The 21355-nt window shown below is 36.8% G+C and overlaps 1 protein-coding gene across 2 annotated transcripts in view; it reads right to left on the minus strand.

Annotated features, from left to right (window-relative positions):
• Nucleotides 1-554: 554 nt before the first annotated feature.
• Nucleotides 555-21355, minus strand: part of HACD2 (3-hydroxyacyl-CoA dehydratase 2) — a 43565-nt gene continuing 22764 nt past the window's right edge. Inside the window, exons 4-8 of one of the 2 annotated variants that reach the window (XR_007359104.2) lie at nucleotides 15813-15901; nucleotides 8790-8911; nucleotides 6607-6785; nucleotides 5764-5857; nucleotides 555-3866 (exon numbers count right to left, since the gene is read on the minus strand). Coding sequence is in view for 1 of the 2 variants with exons in the window: in XM_048869078.2 (XP_048725035.1) it covers nucleotides 3784-3866; nucleotides 6607-6785; nucleotides 8790-8911; nucleotides 15813-15901 (473 nt within the window). In the remaining variant the exon portion in view is untranslated. The remainder of the gene's footprint in view (nucleotides 3867-5763; nucleotides 5858-6606; nucleotides 6786-8789; nucleotides 8912-15812; nucleotides 15902-21355) is intronic. The other variant, XM_048869078.2, reaches the window with a different exon arrangement.

Raw genomic sequence — 21355 nt, forward strand, 5'->3', positions numbered from 1 at the left:
ACTGTTACTCAGGTCCTGTTAGAGGCTTACAACATATTAGCTAGATTCCATTAATTTTCACAGCTATTTAAAATCTTTCTCCGAGGAAGTGTTAAAAACATTAAGACAATATCCAGACAGCTGCCTTGGTAGCAAACACTTTGCAGTGTATTTAGTAAGTGAACTCCCAAATACTCTTGCATTTGGTAGAACATTCCATTGTATTTAGAATAATCATAATTACTTGTGCTAAAAGAATAGTTGTACTTATCTGTGATAGTGCAGATAGCAATGGAAAAGCAAAAAATCTCTTATTCTATTCAAAGACCTGTACATGTTCAACACATTGTGATGGACATTTCCAAAAACTGAAAAATAAAATGTTAATTACTACATTTTAAGTTTAGACCATCTTCTGAGTGCAAAAAGTTATGAATCCAAAAATTTTCCTACAAACTGTAAGAAAAAATATATTGTGTACAGTACAAAGCAATAACTATTAAGGATTAACCATCTGCTATTGCATACTCAAATATATTTATGCTTTTTCCCTTACATACTACCAACACTCCATATTTCATCCATAATTTTATTATTTGGATTACAGAAATTAGTATCACTGGTCAGTAGTTCAAAGCCAGGCAAAGAGCACAGAATCCATTTATTACACAATGCAACAACACAAATTAATATTTAGTGAACAAACTGTTTCACTACATTAACATCTGGTAGAAATATCTTCCAAACATGCATAAAAAGTCTAAGCTTAGTATTTCAGAGCTCCATGTAATATCTGGTTCCTACATATACAAAAAAATACATTTAACTTATAATTATCTTAGTAAATCAAAGACTTATAAAATTACAATTTTATTCTTCACAACATACAAAAATACAAAAACGACTGTATATAACGTACAGTTTTCATCCAAATTTCATTATATCAATATGCACCAACATATACCTGATTTGATGTATATTCATGAATATTTGTATCTTGAAAGATTACTTTAAAATGATTTTGCAGAGTGGTCCACACAAATGCCAATCTTCACTGGTAAATAAAAAAAATGTTGATAGAAGCATCACATTGTGAAAAATTACAATTTATCTGCACCTTTAGTTTGCATTTTACTGTAAATTATACTATGAAAATTTCTACAAAATTTCCTTCCAGGTGTACATTGTCTACTAGGAAGGACCATGGTGTTTCTTCCATGTATAGTAATGACAAACTTGGATAAAGAAGCACGGTAGGACACAAGTTAGTAACCTGTCTACAAACGATTATGCACATCATGAAAACCATCAACGCAGAAGCAGATATCTGCTGTAGCAGTTTGATGATACCAGTGGAACGGAGAAAGTATGTGAGTCAAGTAAACAGTTTATGAAAAAGAACTGTCTAGATTATACCAAATAAAGTACCTATGAAACCCTCCACTATTAGGTTCACATAAATGAATTAAATTTCAGTGACAGATACACACTTCACAGAATGTATGTTCATTCTCATTTTATAAAAAGAAAATTAATATTATGAACAAAGAAACCAGTTATTAAAAAGATATCTTGGGGCCTGATTCTGCAGTCCTTATTCAGGATGAACTTCTACCAACTAAAACAGGAGTTTAGTCTGAGTAAGAACAGCAGGAATGCATTTTACATGTTGAAAACGTGGAGTACTGAATTCTTGAATAGGTTTTTGTTTGATGACGAGATTTCTTATAACCAAAACAATGTATTTTTCACATCTGCGAATGCTAGTTCCATTTTTTTAAAAAAAATGTAGGAGTTCATTTACATGTGTGGTCAATTACCTTTATATACGGTATTGTGTTATTGGTAGAGAAGTGATAAAATCCCAAAATATAAAAACTTATCTAACTAAATAGGTAATTATACAGAGCCTTCTCCCCATTCTCAAAAATTCGTGGCAATCTCTCTGCTTCTTAGCAAACCCAAAGCCATTTAATTAAAACTATTGTACAAGCCTCCTTCCCATCAATATAGCTAACGTATCCCATTTCATATATCATTCACATAGGCCAAAATGTTTAGACATGGGAGTCTAAAGTTACTCCTAACTCCATATTTAGTCATCTAAATCGAGGTGGCTTGGTTTTCAAAGGAATTGAGCATCCAGAATTCCCACTGATTTCAAATGGGAGCTCTGAGTGTTCAGAACTTGTGAAACTCAGGCCATTGTGATTTATGTGTCTATGTATGTATTTGGGTTCCTCCATTTGAAAACACAGGCTATAATTAACCTGGATAGCCAATCTGAAGGGGGTAGGAGGAGAGATTTATTGGTCAATAAAGACGTACATTTACATTATTTTGTACAGTAAATCAAACACACTGCTATATTTCTCTAAAACAGACCAGTACTATTATCTCTAGGTTTTCTCCCCTCCCCAGTGTTGCCATGGTATATTTCTGCTGAATTATAAGGTTTCGCTATTTACATATCGAAAGCTCTTTACCATTTTGAGCACTGATAAAATTCAGCTGTACTTTTTCAATGGAACAAGAAACAGTATTGCCAACAAAAATAAAAAGTAGTAATGAAAAGATTTAGATTTTTTCTTCTTCAGAAAAACCTAAAACAAATGTAACTATAAATCTGTTCATGGAAATACTGCCCCTCTATGAATGACTACATTTAAAAAAAGAAATGTTCAGCTTACTAGCATCATTAAAATTAGATTTAACAGTATCACTGAAATTATTGCCTATTCATCTTTAAGTTCAAGCGGCAAAACACAATTTGGAAAAAGGCTCTGTATAGAACATATTTAGACTGTGATTGTGTACATTTATTCTTAAAGTTGAAAGTCAGAAATGTATTTGAATCTTCTCTGTTTACAAGTGTGTTAACAAAAGAGGTTAAATGAGCTAGTGGACAACAGTTAGAAGTTATGGGGATAATTTAAAGCCACAAAGGGACGAAAACACTGAGCAACCGAGTGACATGTCTTGGTGTCACTCTGTACAGGTCCATGACTGATGACATTGCTTTACCCAATTATTTCAGAAAAGTTAAAATTACACTTTTCCCCCCTATGTATTTCAAAAAAGTGATCTGAGGCTGCTGTACTCAAGGCAGTTTTAATATTTCAGAGCAATATTACAGCTCTGTAGAAACAATACTGGAACAGAGCTTGAGGTAATAAACAGTTAAATCTTTAGATAACATATGCTGGTAGGACACCGTACTTTTTAAATTCCTAGAGAATCACATTTCCCTTCAGTTTCAATAATTGCTTCCCTGCTCTCCCTCCCACTTGCCTTTCAAGTTAGGAAATTCTCTTGCTAGATTTAAACAATCTGCCTGGTTACTGGAGTCCCAGCCAAATCTTAGAGCATTCCAGAGAATATAGTTTGCCTCTACAGCAATACATACAATTTCTGGCATGTAGTCAAGCGCTTTTAAAAAGCAATGACAATAATAATATAATCCCAATTCAAGCACTGCACTTAGTGGGTTCAACTTATCACTCATTTTGTAACTTTCAGGTGTCAAGTGATAAACTGGTCTTGTTAGCATATAAATTAAAGAAACATAAAAGGCTAAGAAGTCAAAGCCACATAAATTTCTCATAGCAATGCATGCTGAAAATGATATTCTAGTGTTTTACATAGTGAAATTTCAAGAAAATCATCACATTAGTTATTCTTTCTACATTTTTTTTAAACTTCCTATTTAATTTTTACACTCCTGGTTTATTTTATATAAATGTGCTGGGTTACTGAAAGTCTGCAGCATTTTGGTGTGTGAAAAGTTCTGAAAAAGAGCTGGAATTATTCAGATTTCTTGTGTTCTTCAGTATAGGAAAGTACCTTTCTCCTCTGATGTAGCATGTGGAAATACAACTGAGGAAAGACTGAAAAGAGAATAGACTTATGTAAATAAAAGTATGAAATCAGGTTTGTGTTTGAACATGACACACTTACAGTCATACATTCAAGGTCAACCCCCTCTCTTTGAAAATAAATTGCTTTTCCACGTTCTCATAAAAAATCAGAGAGAAAAATAGAGAGGCAGTGGATGATGCACACTATTGTCCCTACAGACTTCAAGTACCATGCATCAGTTTTTGCCAGTATGATCTTTTTTATTTCAAAGAAACTACTACACTCTTTTTCTGCATGCCTCAATGTAGATCTTCACTCCAAGGTATGCAGGAACAGTCAAGATTACACAGCAGAACACTGGCATCAGAGTGAGTTTGCCAGACTATATATCTAACTAGGAGCTGAACACACACATAGGATTAAAAGGTTCCTGAACTGCACACACAGAATAGGAAGAAAAGGCTCGGGGGGGGGGGGGGGGGAATAGATCTCAGAAAGACAATGAATTGGGTACAGTTTCTTTGATCCTGAAGGAGGGTCAGAGAGTGGAGTAAGATTGTATTTATACAATAAATTATAGTATTTGCAGAATGGGGGAACAAAATGTGAGACTGAAATCATGCACATATGATATGAACAGCTAAACAAGCCTGAACACTAGTTCTAAACACGAGCTCAAGATCAGTTCATCCTAGTGAACCATGGGAGCCCGTTAAGGTTAGTGTCAGCCTAGATTATGTCAACTGTGTATTCCAAGATCTTGTTATGCAAAACAGATCAGCCCATGGCTATTTAAATTGTGCACTAAGAAAGGTTTCAAGGTGGTTGTTTATAAATCAGCACTCTCTGCTCCGACTTCTTTCACTTTGTTTCTCACAGTCCTCTCCCCCGTCCCCCTTTAGTTTGTCTCCCACCTGACTGAATTCCAGATTATACTCCTGCACTTCAGGGAAACTAGTGTTGAGGGATACATTACTTAGTAAGAAACACATTGTTGCATAATTATTCCAATGAAACTTGAACAAATGCAGGAAGTCTGTCATGCATAGGATCCATTATGAGCAATCAAGATTTTCATGAGAGAATTATTTTGGTCCGAAGCTAATTTGACAGGACCTTCATTTCAAAACTAAAGGTTTTCATGAAGTGGAGCTGCAATTATAAGGAAAATTAATTGTATTACTTTCAATGAGAAGTTTTCAAAATTTTTCTGTCATTGTAACCTCAGTATTTCTGAAGTTTTCAGTGGGAGTTTCGGGTCAGGAAAACATAGGTCCTATGTTTATTTTCTCCAGTCTTAGACAGACTTCCATAAAGTGTGGGGCTTTTGTGGAGGGACAGCAGACTTGTGAAGTTGGGTCAGAAAGAATGAACTGAATAAACTGATTTGACAACTGAATCTTAATTCTCATGTGCTTCCAAAATACCAAAGGCTACAAGTTTATGCAAGAAGACACCTAGTACAAGTTGAACAATAGCAGACATATGTCATGAATGTTTTGATGCTTATCTACCAGGGTGATCAAAAAAACTATTCGCATTGTTGGATTATTAGTTTAAAAATTCTGTACATATCTGAATACACTGATGAATCTACACTGAAAACAGAACATATTATTGGAAGGGGCAAGTGCTGCCCCAAAACTGAGCTATTTTAAGGGTGAGATCTAGATAAATTATTTTGAAGGCTCAGTTTCTACCACCCCACTTGGTTCCACCAACTACAATCCAACTATTCCAGTGGATGGATGGAAGTGAAAAAGTGAGACTTTCCTTCTTTTTATGTAAATAAATCCAAAGTTACTCTGCCTCTTTGGAGCTATGCCAAATATATCATTCTCTGACACAAATGAATGAAATGCAGTTTTCATAGCAGATGGAAAAGTTTATGACTTTTGTGACATCAAGATTCATAAGAAGCCTTACTTAGAAGATTATAAGCGCTGATTGTAGAATTCAACACTGCTCAAGTTTAAATCTTACTTAGGATACGATGCATCATTCTGCATAGACTAGAAGGCTACATAGATAATAAAAAGTTCAGAGAAAAAACAGCTGTAGAAATAGCTAAATAGACACCAATAGCATTATTACTACATTCTTTTGAATTTTAGATTCAATGTATAATTGTATTGGTTACAGGTCTTTTACTTTAAAACACCACATACCAAAGAAAAACAAGACCTACATTATATCTTTCTAAATTATGATTCAGACTGCCTCTCCCCCTCAAGATAGCTAAAGACGCATCCCTGATGCATACAAAAACAGTGTTCCCCACAAAGACTATTTTTGTTTGAGCAATAGTGCACTGCTCTGCAGTTTTTGTGAGGATAGCAAATCTGCCACTCATCTACTTAACTACTGGAAAAGTCATGAAGAGATAACCAAAAAATAAACAAATAAAATTGTTTTTTATAACTATAGACTAAATGTTCAGAACAAGTAAGTCCCATAAATGAAAGAGAGCAGCAGAGAAAAAAATCATTTAAAAAGTCAATATTTGCCAAAAAATACAACAATTATTTTATATTTCAAGTATAGATAAAAAAAACTAGTTTCTCCATTACCACTATGTGGTAAACATTGGTAAATACTGACTGCTGTAGTTCTACTTTTGTCTGATCTCTTTTCTTTAAGAAACTTTCAGAAAAGTATGTTGCTACCTGTAAAGCTAGCTAGCTATGTATACAGTTTAATCACTCCGTTTCTCAGTTAGCTTTGCATATACTGTTTTCACACAAAACCCTAACACAATGGTGTACTTACTTGGAATATAAGAGATCATAACCAGGATCAGGAATGTATAGTAATCAAAGGAAAAATTGTATTTGTTAGGTAAACTAATGGAATACAAGCCAGCCTGTCTGACGAAGGGCAAAGCAGCATATATTGTGAGTAATTCGCCTGAGACTCCCATTGGATACAGTACTATGAACAGTGTGTACCTAGAACAAAACATTTAGGGAAAGGCATAAAAAAAAAAATCAGTCCAAAACTCTTATAAGTGAAATTATTTGTTAAATTATGTTATGGTTATTCCACTTTTCAATCACCACAAACAAATTTAATATTTGCCTTGTTATTTCAGTACTAATTGGTATTTGATTAGAGCACAGTAAAGTATGTTGCTATCGCCAAGGTAAAATGTTCAAACCAATGACCAAATTTGACTGAATGCAGAAGTGCCTTTGATAAACTGCAAATTATATTTGAGTATAACCCTGTAAAATTGTAATTCACATTTCTGAACCACCTGCTATTGATAGTTAACTTGCTTAAGAGTCCATATCTGCTTGAAATCTTGTCTATAAAAGAGTTAAAAGTAGTTTCAGGTACAACACCTGTCCCTGAGCCACTGCCAGCTGGAGCATTTTCCATCACATCTGCCTTTTACAAAGACATTTTGCCTTATTGCTATATAAAATATCTTTACAAACAAAGGAAACTGTCTAAAACTGGGAAACAGTGAAACTGACAAAAACACAGAGTGCTATAAATTTTTTCTTCCCTCTCTTTCAGTTACAGTCATCTTATAAAAGGGGGTAACGTATAACAATAGTAAATAAACATTTTCAGACAGAAGTGTGATTTTTAAATTGTCATACTTCAGAGTAGCAGCCGTGTTAGTCTGTATCTGCAAAAAGAAAAGGAGTACTTGTGGCACCTTAGAGACTAACAAATTTATTTGAGCATAAGCTTCCGTGAGCTACAGCTCACTTCATCGGATGAATGCAGTTGAAAATACAGTGGGGAGATTTTATATACACAGAGAACATGAAACAATGGGTATTACCATACACACTGTAACGAGAGTGATCAGGTAAGAAGAGCTATCTTTGTAACGAGATACAAAGATATCTCATCTTACCTGATCACTCTCGTTACAGTGTGTATGGTAACACCCATCATTTCATGTTCTCTGTGTATATAAAATCTCCCCACTGTATTTTCCACTGCATTCATCCGATGAAGTGAGCTGTAGCTCACGGAAGCTTATGCTCAAATAAATTTGTTAGTCTCTAAGGTGCCACAAGTACTCCTTTTCTTTTAAATTGTCATGTTCCTTTAAAATAGAGATACTTGTAGCATAGATAACATAGGAGCCTGTTGTAAGATAAAGACATTTGACACATTTATTATATCACTGATGTTCAGCTACCAAAATTAGTTTATTAAAGGATAACAGAGAAACTTGTAACAGGCTGACTGAGATTTCTTTATGTTCTTTCCTCGCTACTGTGTGAAAGACCCATACAAAAAGAAAATTACTTTAAAACTATATAATTTGGCAGGAAGACTCAGAAGCAAGCATAGTACCTCAAAAATGATTTTTTATTGCTAGATTTTGAGTTGACAGTGTTCTTAAATTTCCATGCTCCCATTTAGCTAGAATCTTAACATTGGTATTCATATTCACTATGCACTGCTGAGCAACCAAAAAAGTCCACATTTGATTCTCACTGCAAAGTAATCAGTCTGATCTATTAGATTACAACCCTCTTATTGTTCTTCTGAGCTAGTATAGAAAATTAGTACATCAATTCACTATAGACCACTGATTATGGAAAAAAGCAAAAATAATATCTGACACTTGTATCACTGGTCACCAAAAAAAAAAAAAAAATCAAACTAAGTGTATAACAAGAATTTTTATTTCTTTCATAATCACTTTGGATATGAAGTCTCCAATTGGGAGAAATTAAAGATCATTCATGTCAACTTCTATTTAACAGATTTTAAGCACACAAATTGCCTGAGGGGAGCAACAGCTGGACATGGAGACATATCCGCTTGTGGCTATGAGGTGGTTACTGTCAGCTAATAATCAAAAATGCGTCCAACAATTATTTTCCATGCTCATTAGACTAATTTTCTGTGTGGTTATATAAACTTTCCTGTCAAGTCAGTAAAATATCAGCAAAGGTCAACCTTCCTTTTATGCATCTTACCTGGCCCATTTGATGAGGTAAGGGAGGTGGTTTAATAAGCTAAATGTATAAAAGGAGTAACGGATAATTTCAGAGATCGTCCAGGCAACAACAAATAAGAGGACACTATCTTCGTTCTGTACCTATTAAAGAGAGGAAGAAAAGATACAGTACAACAACTTCAGAAATTATAAATTGTTAACTACTCACATGACAAGAAATAGTTCTCAAAATAATCCACCCTTACACCTTGTTTTATTGCTTTTATTTAAGAAAGTGAGTTCCAAAGATTCACTTGTTTCAGAGTAGCAGCCATGTTCGTCTGTATTCGCAAAACAAAAAGGAGTACTTGTGGCACCTTAGAGACTAACAAATTCACTTGATTTGATTCAAAGATTCACTTGAAGATGAACATGGTGCTTTAGTAAGTTTTCCTTGTTAATTCTAAATACTCTCCCAATAGTGAAAAATTCTGAAGAAAAATAGAAAATATAATTTAAAAGTATGGACACCTACCTCTTATCACTATGAGCTACACTGATGGCCCCACCATCCTATGCAACACCTTAGGCCTAAATGATGTGCAAAAGCCACATGGAATAATTTTGCACTGCCTGAATCCCCGGGCTTGTACCCATCCCTTATCACCTCCCCAACCTCGGGGGGGGGGGTCTCTTAGGTTCAGTTAGGAGAGGGAGGATGGTCTATTGACTGGGCAAATCACTTAGCCTCTCCGTGCCTCAGTTCCCCATCTATACAATGGGGACAATAATACTTCCCTACCTCACATGTCTGTTGTGAAGATAAATACATTAAAAATGGTGAGGTGCTCATTCACTATGGTGATAGGAGCCATATAAATAGATTTACACTGCCCTAAATATTTCGTTTTCAGCACGATGCACGTAGTGTAATAAAAAGCATTAACTGCACCACTGAAGTTGTCAGGCGGGAAATTGGAGGTTGATAGCCTCATCTGAGAAAATAGAGCTTTTGGCACCCAGGAAGGCATGGGATTCTATTTTAGTTTTGTGCATTAACGAGAAAGCTGAAACTTTTGGCACTGCAAAAAAAGATTTATCTCCTTTTCCCTCCTGCCCTTAACCTTTGTGTGTCTGTGTGTGTGGGGGAGAGGATTCATTAGCTACCTCAGTAAACTTGACAACTATCTGCCTCACTGCACCTTGTCCCAATTTCTGCTACTACATCCGTGTAATTTCTGCTAAAATTAGGAGCAGTGAAATTGTTAACATTGATATTTAAAGCATCATTAGGTTTAACTGTAAATACATTGAAATATACAAGAAGAATGGGCCATTTTGCTCTTCTAAGACATACTGTTTCAGAAAGACATCACTGCATCAATTTCACTCAGTTCACATTTTGAAATGTATTTTCACAACAATAATTTTTTTTTAAAAGAAAGCTTAGATTTGGAAGCACAAATTCAAAAAGGGACAGCAATAATGGGGCAGCTTATGTGGCCACAAAACTGCATTACAAATGGGAAAAAGCTCTAATACATAGCTTATTTCAGCAAACATTTTTATGTACAGTTTTCTTCCAGGAGAAAATGTCATGAATTTTCTCTGCTGTTAGTGAACACCGTGAGCCCAATTTCACTAGACTGTAGAACAACAAAAGCAAAACAGCTCACCAACTGGTACGTGCATATTTTCCTTTTTTCTCCAACTCTTAAAAGAGGAAAAGGAAGTCAGTAGGTGTGGGTGGTACACACACAATTCACCCTGGGTAAAGTACATGCACACACACAAAAAGAGGAACAAGAAAATATATGGGCATAGGGGAAATGTTTGCTCGTATTATAGGGCTGATCATATGTTCACTTGTCAAAAACTCATGGGACAACACATAAAAGAAGATGTTATTTTATTACACTCAGACTGCAAACACAGATAGCATTACATAAGAAAAAACAGCAACTCTAGAAAATATTTTTGCTATTATTCATGATCACGTTGCTTGTAATAGTATTTCAGACTACTCCTATTTCCAGGGACAGGCAGTTTCAAAGCATTCCATAGCTGCCCCTTCTGGTCAAATCAGGAGCAGCATTTGGTGAGTTCAAGTCTGCCTATTTATTTCTTGTTGGGAAAAGGATGTACCCTGATGAAAGTTAAGATTCACATGCTGTTCTGATCTCTGTCCCTTGAATCAAGGAGGAGGAGTGGATTACTGTGGATGTGGGACATCAATTATCACTTGAGGAGCATAAAATGGTGGGAGTATGGGGGAAGGGTGCCAAGAAACTGGTACTAGGAGTGGGCAATTAAATATACTGCCATAAGTGGGGGAAAAGAACCTAGATAGCTCTGATCTAATTCTATGGTATAACTTTTCTGTTGCCATTGATTTCTGAAGTCATAGTCCTCTCATTCCCAGTCTACACCAAGAACAGCTGTATATGGAAACATGAAACCCTGCTCTACCAATCATTGCTAAGACCATTTTACCAACCAATGTGGATGATGTCTTAGAACTGTGTTCAAACCAGAGTCCACACCTGTTGGTCAAAGAATGCTAAAAGCCAGTTCAGCAGAAGGCATGCCTGAACCGTTTTAAAACTGTTCTCAACCAACAGTCTTTTCTTTGCAGCAAAGCCACAGATTAAGTATTCATTTTCTTCATCGTTTTTGGCTAAGATAGTTCTTTATATCACCACAAAGAATTAGGTACCAGTTACTTACTGACAGATATACTGGAAATCTATTTATCATAGCAAGAACTCCTCGTTCTGCGTTTTTGGACACTTTAACTGAATTAGACATTTGAATTTGTCCAAGAGGCACATTACCAAACCTCAAGGGCTTGATTTACTAAACAATATCTCAAGAGTCTTATTCGATTAGACACAGCTACGGTTAATTCCGCAAAAGTATCATCCCCTCTACTTTCCTTAAAAGGAAATAATCCAGGGGAGCACAAAAAAGGGACAGCAAGACTTTACAAACCCAGCAGCCTATTGCCATCCTCAAAAGTCATTTGCACTCATTAATACTCCTCTTTTTAATTTTAATTTTTAAAATACCTGTTTCTTCCTGTAGGCTTTGGAATGCAGTCCTAGATATTTGTTCAAAGTATATTACATACTCTTAATATGACTGATGATTTAACAAGCTTCTTAACTAAGCTGTTCAGACCACAGATATAAATTGCTGTTAAAAGCTATTTCAAATTGATTTATTACCAATAAAGGTCTTGGATTTATTTTAGCTTACCCGCACAATTACAAGTAGGAGACAATCTTTATATTAGTCAAAACAAAAAAAGACTATGCTGGGATGTAAAGTTAACGTTCAGAATCCAAGAAATATGACAAAATAAGGTCATTTATCCAACCTTAATTGTTTTCCCGCATGCATACGCATGAAAGATGTCCTAAGGTTGGGGGCGAAGAAGAAAAAGGGAGTTCTTCATGCTTTTTGATTTTTATGATGTGTAAAAAGGTTCTCTTATACTCAAAATGGCTGAATTGTTTTGCTCAAAGTTTAAAAACCAAGAATAATCTTTGAGCAGAAAGCCTTTCTGGAAAATTTCAGTCCACAATGTGAATATTTTGGGAAGTGATAGAGGATTGAAAATGGGTGGGTGTTTAGAAAGGAAACATTATACAAATGTTAATTATAAGGGTAATTTCCAATCCTGTTTTATTATCTTTACAAAGAAAATGTGGGGTTCCAAATAGATATACAGGGCCTGATACATGAGTTGCTCCAGTGTTTTGTGTTACTCCAGTTTTATGTCAGTGCAAGTATTATTACATCAATGTAAATAATGGTCTACAGGCCTACAGTGTTTTGTCATTGAGAGTTTTGATCTTTTTAGTGTGGGCTTTTTCTTATTTTATCAGCCCTGATAAAAGCTCTTGCAGTCCCAATGATAATAATATAATAAATAGGATATTAACCTATTCAATTGGCAGTCTTTCTTTTCAAGTAATTTTTAGTATACTTGATTGCTGGTGAAAGATGTCACAGACTCGGAACCTGATATCTTCCACTTACCCACCCAAGATACTATAAAAGACAGACAGAGATTGCAAGGATCCAACAGAATTCTATTCTGTTTTGGAAATACCACTTCTAAAAATAAAATATATATTGGTCTTCATGTCATCAATTCCTGACCTTTCTGATGAGATCACTAATAAGGGTGCCAATACTGATATGAACACCTTTCCACTGGAACTGGAGAAAAATCAAGTTGCATTTCAAATGGGCAACCAAAAAGCCATCACATGATAGCATGGTTCTACGGCTCTACATAGATTCAAATATATGACATGGAACTGGAAGGCTCCCCATTATTACCCTTACACTTTTTTTTGACCAGTGTTTTGCTTTAACCACTCTCTTTCCCTTTTTTCTTTGGAACCACAATATTGGCACACACCAAACAACAGAGGCCAAGCACACTCAACTCAGGGTGTAACGAAACTTCACAAATAACTGTTGGAGAGCAAATATTGCACCACATGCTGGACTTTCTCTATAAAGCTAACAACTGCCAGTCCTATCTGACGCAAAGAAAATAAGCTAATCTCTCCCCTCCTCGCCATACATCATCATACAAAGCTTAACAGAAGTCTATCATGCAGCTATAAGTTAATATATCTATAAACATGACAGCACCAACCCAACAAAATCATGAGAAGCACAAACGTGTTAACAGCAAGATTCATGCTTCAGATCATATCAGAATAAGTTTCTAGATGGTCAATGTAAAGAGGAAGAATATAGTACTGATGTTTCTTCTTTCGAAGAATCTATCATATCTGCAAGCACTCTGAAAAGCAGGATATTAAATGCTTCTAACTCAAGAAATTCAATAGCAAAATTGAAGTTTATTTAAAAAACCTCATCATGCATATACATATTATGTCTTACAAAATCCATAAAGGTGCGTAAATTTAATCCTGGACTTCATCAAGGAGATCACTTGTGCAGACAGCCCTTTAGAAAAAGCAGAACACTCATAAAAAGAAAAGGAGTACTTGTGGCACCTTAGAGACTAACAAATGTATTTGAGCATAAGCTTTTGTGAGCTACAGCTCACTTCATCGGATGCATGAACACTCATGACGCTAAATACCAGACATTACAGCACCATGTCTATCTGGGATCTGGTGTCCATAGATCATCTCCTCACCTGACCTGCTACCACTTTCTTTTAGTCACTGTCTCAGGGTAGTTTAACTACAATGCCTGAAGCCAGCATCCCATATGAATCTTCACTATCCTCACCCTACCTTTGGGGATATTAAAAAAGTAGTCTAGGCAATCTAATCCTTAATATTTTAGTGCCAAGATAATGAAGAAATTCTCCAATGTGGATAATTTCTATATAATTATTCTTGTTTACAAGGCACCATGCATCCCAATGGCACTATAGAACTAACAATAATATTTTCACTTGTGGTGTGTAGACGTATCTTAAGATACATCTAAATATAAACATTAATTCTTTGCTCCTAACTGAAGTCTCAGAATCCCATTTTGCTTGTTTGAAATCTGGCAGCCATTTCTGGTGCTATTTTTTTGCTGGAGTCAACAGGGACTGGAACATTACTATACTTGCATCCCACAGATACATCTGTCAGAGGAAGAGCAGATGTTTTCACATAGGTGTTTTGGATTTTATTAAGAAAAATGTTTAAATATTATTTTGCTTATCAAATGAACTAGTGGAAAGGATTATTAGAAAATCTGCAAAATCATGATTCCAATAAAATATGTGCTAATCACTATCTTGATCACCTTGCTTGTATATCATATTCTTTTCCTCCACTTGTTTTGTACATACTTTCGGGACCTATTGTAATATACACTAATTATGATAAAAGGAATACTCTCTTAAGGATAGCTCAGTGGTTTGAGCATTGGCCTGCTAAACCCAGGGTTGTGAGTTCAATCCTTGAGGGGGCCATTTAGGGACCTGGGCAAAAATTGGGGATTGGTCCTGCTTTGAGCAGGGGGTTGGATTAGATGGCCTCCTGAGGTCCCTTCCAGCCCTGATATTCTATGATTCTTAAATGTAACAAATTATCTGAAAAATATTCCATCCTCAGTAAAAAGAACAGAATATTAGAAATATCGTTCAGGAAAACATTGCAAGCTTAATGCAAAGACACCTACAATTCTTAATCCTATTCCAACTCAAAACAAAAGTTAATTTTACTATTACATTTAATAAAAGCAGGATCAGACACACAGTAGAAAGGAATACGATATAGTAGCAAGATTCAGGTAACAATGGTTTGGCATTGCCCAGTTCAAAACGATATACTGAAAAAGTGGGATCTTGGGTTTAGGACAGTAAGTTTAGTAAATGGAAATTACAAATTTAAAGGGGGAATCGCAATTGAAGACATAGTGACAATCCCTCACTGGCTCTTCTAGAATCATCACCTATTTACAGGAATTTTCCAGAAGAATCTACCGTTGGATAACTAGAAAACTTAATATTACACCCCTTCTAGCCCCCATCAAACTCCAGACCAGTGGTGTAATCGTAATTTTGGAAGTAAAAGAGCTTATTTCAGCTATCAAAAAAACCTAAAGTCCAAGATGGTGGTCATGGTTGTGGGCCAGAATTGGGATGCTTCTGACCAATGAGATCCAATAGTATTTGGAACAGAAGCAAGTTATTTCATTCTGATTATCACCTCTATATAGAGGGCCACCACAAGTAAAGTGAAATACCAGAAATTAACCCTTTCCCATCATTTCATTTGCCTAAATATTCTGAATACAGGTGGAATTATTGTGTCAAAAATGTAAGACTCCCTTAAACTAAGCATGGGAAGACAGAGAAGTGATCAAAGAAAACACCAACGTGTAACATGTAAATACCATGTAAACTGTAGTCAAATATATTTTTTGTGGTGTATAGAGCTCTCATATAAACCACTCAGATGTGGGGCAGCAGAGAAGAACATATTTAAAATTAAAGAAAAGTGACTGATGCGTCTTTGTAGCACCTTCTCATTACCCTTTCATTCTCTCTCCTGTAGCTTAAACTTACCTCCTTTACACTGTGTGTTACAGCCCATGTCAGGAAGACCCTTGACATCACTTGGAAAGCGGTCAGGACAACAGAAGAGGGAACAATGCCTGAAAGATATTTTAGGACTGATAAATACACTCAGTTTTACTATTTTGGAAAAAGAGACAGATTTACTAAAGCACAATGTTATTTAGCAAAACTGCAGTAAAGCTGAACTTTTAGAACACAGGAGCATGAACTTTAATTTAGACTGCAAAATTTTCAGGGCAGGGACTGTATTCATGATGTGTTTGTACTAATGGGATGCCTTGATTGGGACTTTAGGCACTATCCTAATACAAATGAGAAATAATCTGTCTTGCTGCAAAGAGTATGGCACAGACCTTAATACCCAAGGAACAAACTGGGTGAGCAAGGCTATGTGTACACTGCACTTTTGTTGGTAAAACTTTTGTCAGTTAGGGGTGTGAAAAAAAACATACCCTTGACCAACAAAAGTTTTACTGATGAAAAACTGGTATGGACAGCACTTTGTCAGTAGGAGATGCGTTACTGCTGCTCTTTGGGGATGGTTTTATTTTGCCGGCAGGAAAGCTCATTGGCCACTGTTGGAAGACAAAAGACTAGATTCTATGGATGATTGGTCTGACCTAGTATGCCTTTTCTTATGTTAACTGAACACAAATTACTGCAAACATCTAGCACCAGAAGTGCTTTGGAGATGAATAAAGACTGGTGAGGAACTAGAAAAAGAAACGAGAGGCAAGCATGTGGAAAGGTTCAGAAGGAACTGACAAAAAAAAAAAAAAGAATTTCACAAGAATTAGATTTTTCATCAGACATGCAGTACAGACCTCAAAAAAGCTAATTCAGGCATTACAAAGTAGTAGGAGTGATGAAAAGAACCAAGGCACCCAATCTAAGGAAAGAAAAATAACTGAGGCATGGCACTTTTCAATGTTATCCATGTATTAATGGTAGGTAGATTTCTGAAATGCAGTCTGATAGAACTCCTGTGTAGCTTAAAATATACAGAAAAAGGGCTGAAAAAACCCTATAGTTTGCCTAGTCATTTAGGAGCCTGATAGGTTATTCAAATCCCATTCAGTCCAGGAAGGGTTAACAAGCTGCTGTGGGCTCAATCAGCTCAGCCCACTTCACCTGCAAGAGCTGTCAGGCTTGCAGGGAGTAGTGAATAGGAAAGAACCAGCTCAGTTTGGGACTGACCGGGGAAAAAAAAAAAGAGACTAGCAGTTCCCATGTTGTGTAAGAAACATGGGTGGGCCAAGAGCCATCTGAAGACTTGTCTGCCAGAGTCTCCTTGAGGGGAGGGGAAGGGAGGCGTGACACAGACTGTTAGTTTGATTTGTTACCAGGACCTGTTGGGGCCATTAAGGCCTGAAAGAAAGGGGTTGAAAGCTGAGCCAAGCAGGGATGAAAATTCCTTTAGTCTGTGTTTATGTTGGACTTGGGCTTGGGGAGGCAGTTATTCTAGAAGGGTTTGAATTCTCAGTGACTTAGCCAGACAGCTAACCCATATCCATCACCAAAGTGTGCTGACGACTCCCTTGGGCAGACTGAGGCAAAGGTGCTGCAGTGCCACACAGAGCAAGTGCTCTACCACAAGGCCATATACCAAATGCGACGGACTCTCTCTTTTACCTCGCTGTTGTTCATAAGACTAGGCCTGACTTGGACCCAAACTGGATCTGAGCCCACCTGACCTGACACAACGAGGGTCAAGTCATTTTTGAACCCAACTCGACCCTTTTCTCCGAACCTGAGTTAGCAGCCACTGCTGCTGTCTCCTGCCCATGGGGTTTAGTGCAGTGCCAGCAGTGGAATGTGCCTGCTCCTGCTGCCCCCGCTGCAGTGTGTGCACACTGTGGAGTGAGAAGCGCTGTGTCTTGTTGGCACACTCACTCTGCAGCACACAGACATGGCGGTTGGCAGAAGTGGGGCAAATAGCCACTAATGCACCGATCCCACCAGCCTAGCTCAAGTGAGTGATCACATTGCAAAACACTCAACTGACATTGTTACAATAAAACCCCTATTTTATGAACTACTTAGGGATTGAGTTTTTAAAAATGAAACATCTTAGTTACAGTAGGAACAGCACATAAATAATTGCAGTCTGATGCACTGCATCACTTTCTTCTTGTCCTTCAAATGACTGCAAAGTGATTGCCAATGCACTGAAGGTATCAGAATGTGAAGGGATGTTGACTTGTTCTTCAGACTTCACTTTTGTTGTGTGTCCCCCCCTTCCCTCAAATGGGAAATATGATTCCTATAACAGATCATTCATAAGACTGGTGTTTGTAAATATTGAGGTTCTACTGTATTAAATTCTCAGAGATGTCTCAACTGCCTCAACGAGCGACCATAGCTATGCTGGCAGGAGAGCGTCTCCCGTTGACATAGTGCTGTCCACACCAGCACTTATGCAGGCGAAACTTGTATCGTTTAGGGGTGTGTTCTTTTCTCACCCCTGAGCGACATACGTTTTGCCGACCTAAGTGGTAGTATAGAGACATTGCCTACGAAGCTTCCTGACAGACACAACTTTACCCTCTATTCTAACGTATCCATTCCAGGATGCCTATCACCAGAGTTATCAAATACCTTACAAACAAACCTTACATGCTTTCTGTAGGCTGAGCTCCATGAACATACCACAGGCTCCTTGCATTCCTCCAATCCACCCCTACCAGCTCCCTTTGTGCCACCTTCTCAATCCCCTCTATTTCAAGAACTCCCTTTACCCCCTCACCTCTCCTTCATCCAAGGGGCTGTGTACCCCCCATCCCACTTCTGCCACATGCAAGTGGCTCTGTTTATGTTCACATTTCCCCCCTTCCCCCATTTCAGGGTCTCCCCATTCTCCCTCCTCAACCCACCATTATTATTTTTTTCTGTCTGGGAGATAAATCATTCAGGGTTAATATTTATTGGGAGGATAGGCAGAAATGAGATATTAAAGGGTCTTATGTTGGAAGGTGTTAATGAGTGCCATCAACTTTTTCCATATATAATATGCAGTGTTGTTGGAGCGGTGTTGGTCCCAGGATATCTTTTATTGGACCAACTTCTGTAGGTGAGAGAGAGAAGCTTTTGAGCTTACTCAGAGCTCTTCTTCAGCTCACCTCCCACCCTGCAGGTTCCTAGAGCCAGCTCCAGCCCAAGCCCAAAGGACAATACCTCAATTAAACAGTCCCTTAGCCTGAGCCCCACAAGCCGAAGTCAGCTGGCACAGGTCAGCAGTGGGTTTTTAATTGCAGTGTAGACATACCCTAAAAGGTTTCCAGATGTCAAAGGGAAAAAAGACAGCCAAGGATATAGTTGAAGCTATTAGTGAAAACACTGCTTGTGAAGGCAGAACTATGCCATTGTGTTCACTGAAAATATTTTGGGACATTACACTAACAGTGTCTTAAACAGAGAGCTGAAAAATTTTATTGTGGACTAATAAGTTTATGGGACTTGTGGAGTAACGTGAACTAAAGAGACTGAAAGCTCACACACATTAGAATGGTCAAAATTAATACAGATTCACCAAGGAAAACCACCACACAATTTGCAAATTTCAAAATTTCAAATAAAAACTTGTTGGTAACAAATGAAATCACTGAAATCCTGACACTGCTGAAAGAGTGAATTAAAACTTGAAAAAGAACAATGCAATGATTTCTGAAGGCACACAGGATAAGACAGTTCTTACCATACACAAGTCAAATATTTGCAAGTAATTCAGTATATAACTTGGCATTTGAGCATTCTGCTAGTAGCAATCACTCTGCTGAAAATCTCATAAGATGCAATCATGGGATGTACTTTCCACTGTGTGAACTTTCAGAATCCATATGATGGTCTCAGCTGGATTTAATGAATGATGAACTGAAATTAATTGTAACAAAACAGACAAGCCCACAACTGATTCTTTAAGAGTGATGTAAAGTGCACCAAAAAAGCCCTGCTGAAGACAGCTAAGAACATAGCAAGGGAATTTGATCTGACCAACAGGAATAGTTGTTAAACACACACAAAACTCGGGGACTGGAGGGAAAGCAGTGTGCGGCTCAGTGGAATTGGAAGCCAGTTTACAGTAATCAACTTCATAGCATGGCTGAACTCTAAGGCAGGCAAGCTCCATAAGACAGAAGAATCTCGGGGAGAAAGGCAAGCGTGACATCTGACCAATCAAGTCTAAAGTTTTTCCAAGGAAGTGTTCCATGTAATCCCCAGATTGCCATAAACTATTAAACTGAACTTTCAACTCAAATTCAATAAATACTATTTGACAACATATAGTTCTGTGAAAGGAGCTCCAGGGCAAAATGCAATACGAGTCCAGAAAGTACAATTAGATGCTATCTGCAAAAAGGCTGCAGTGGATGTAGAGTACTGGGAGTGTCCCCTAAGCACAATGAAGAGAAACTGGGATAAATCAGGACATGCTGGAGATCATCCAAGAGACATTTTGAGAAGAACTGTGAATACTGCTATCAGCAGCCATTTATAGATCGGTCTGGTTTGAGAAGCCTGGGGGAACAAGCACAAATAGTATAGTGCTGATGTTTTGTATTAGACACCTAAGCAAAACGGTTTAATTTATAAATCAACACTTATTGCTTTGAGATTATATAAAGACCAGCCTTTGTAAGAGATTGCAGAAAAGAGGAGTGAAAGAATTATAAATCCTTATGAATACTTCTGAAAGAAAATCCTGTTTCACTTTAAATTTTCCAACTAACAAGGATCATTTTTAAAATGAATGCAGATTATTTTGGAGAGAGAGCAATTGAGTGTTTGATCACCTTGGGGTAACAGCAGAAAATTATGTTAATCTGGGAGAGTTATTAATGTTACTAGTTTATAACTGCAATCACTTTTCCTGAAATGATCAGCATTGGTTAAATATAATCCAGTGATTTATGATAATAAACTGTTAAATCCCAGTTTGGGCTAGATAATTCTTATGTACAAAGTGTAATAAGCTTGTGAAAAATACTTCCCTTTTGCTTTACAGAGGAATGACACTGGAAAATAATTCTGTTGAATAATAATTACGTTTAAAAGAACTGAACACTAACATACTGTTAAGAAATAATGTATCTATTCATGGTAACAGGTATTAGAAATTGTAATTTTTACTAAAATAAAGAAAAGCTTGTTTTCTGAAGAAGGATATTCCTCAACTCAGGACAGAAAGTCAGACAAAGTCAGCTATCTTGATCAAGTGGCTGGTGACAATCCAAACATTATCAGCCTCCTGATAACTAATTTCTAGTAACTTTTTTAAGTGCAGGGACTTTGCCTTCATGTGCACATGTCCAATATCTAATATACTGCAGGGTCTTATCAGAATACAAATAATTTATTCTATAAAATTACCAGATACTCAAATTAGGGACCAGCTTTATAACCTGTAAGCAACTACTGTACTTATACTAAATTAAGCTAAAAGTTAAGCAATTGTTTCATTCAGGAAGGGTTTGTACAGTTACCACTATTATTTAATAAAAAATGTGTCAAACCCTCACTGGAACAGAAAAATT

This window comes from Caretta caretta, chromosome 11, assembly GCF_965140235.1.
Source record: "Caretta caretta isolate rCarCar2 chromosome 11, rCarCar1.hap1, whole genome shotgun sequence".
Taxonomy (NCBI): Eukaryota; Metazoa; Chordata; order Testudines; family Cheloniidae; genus Caretta; species Caretta caretta.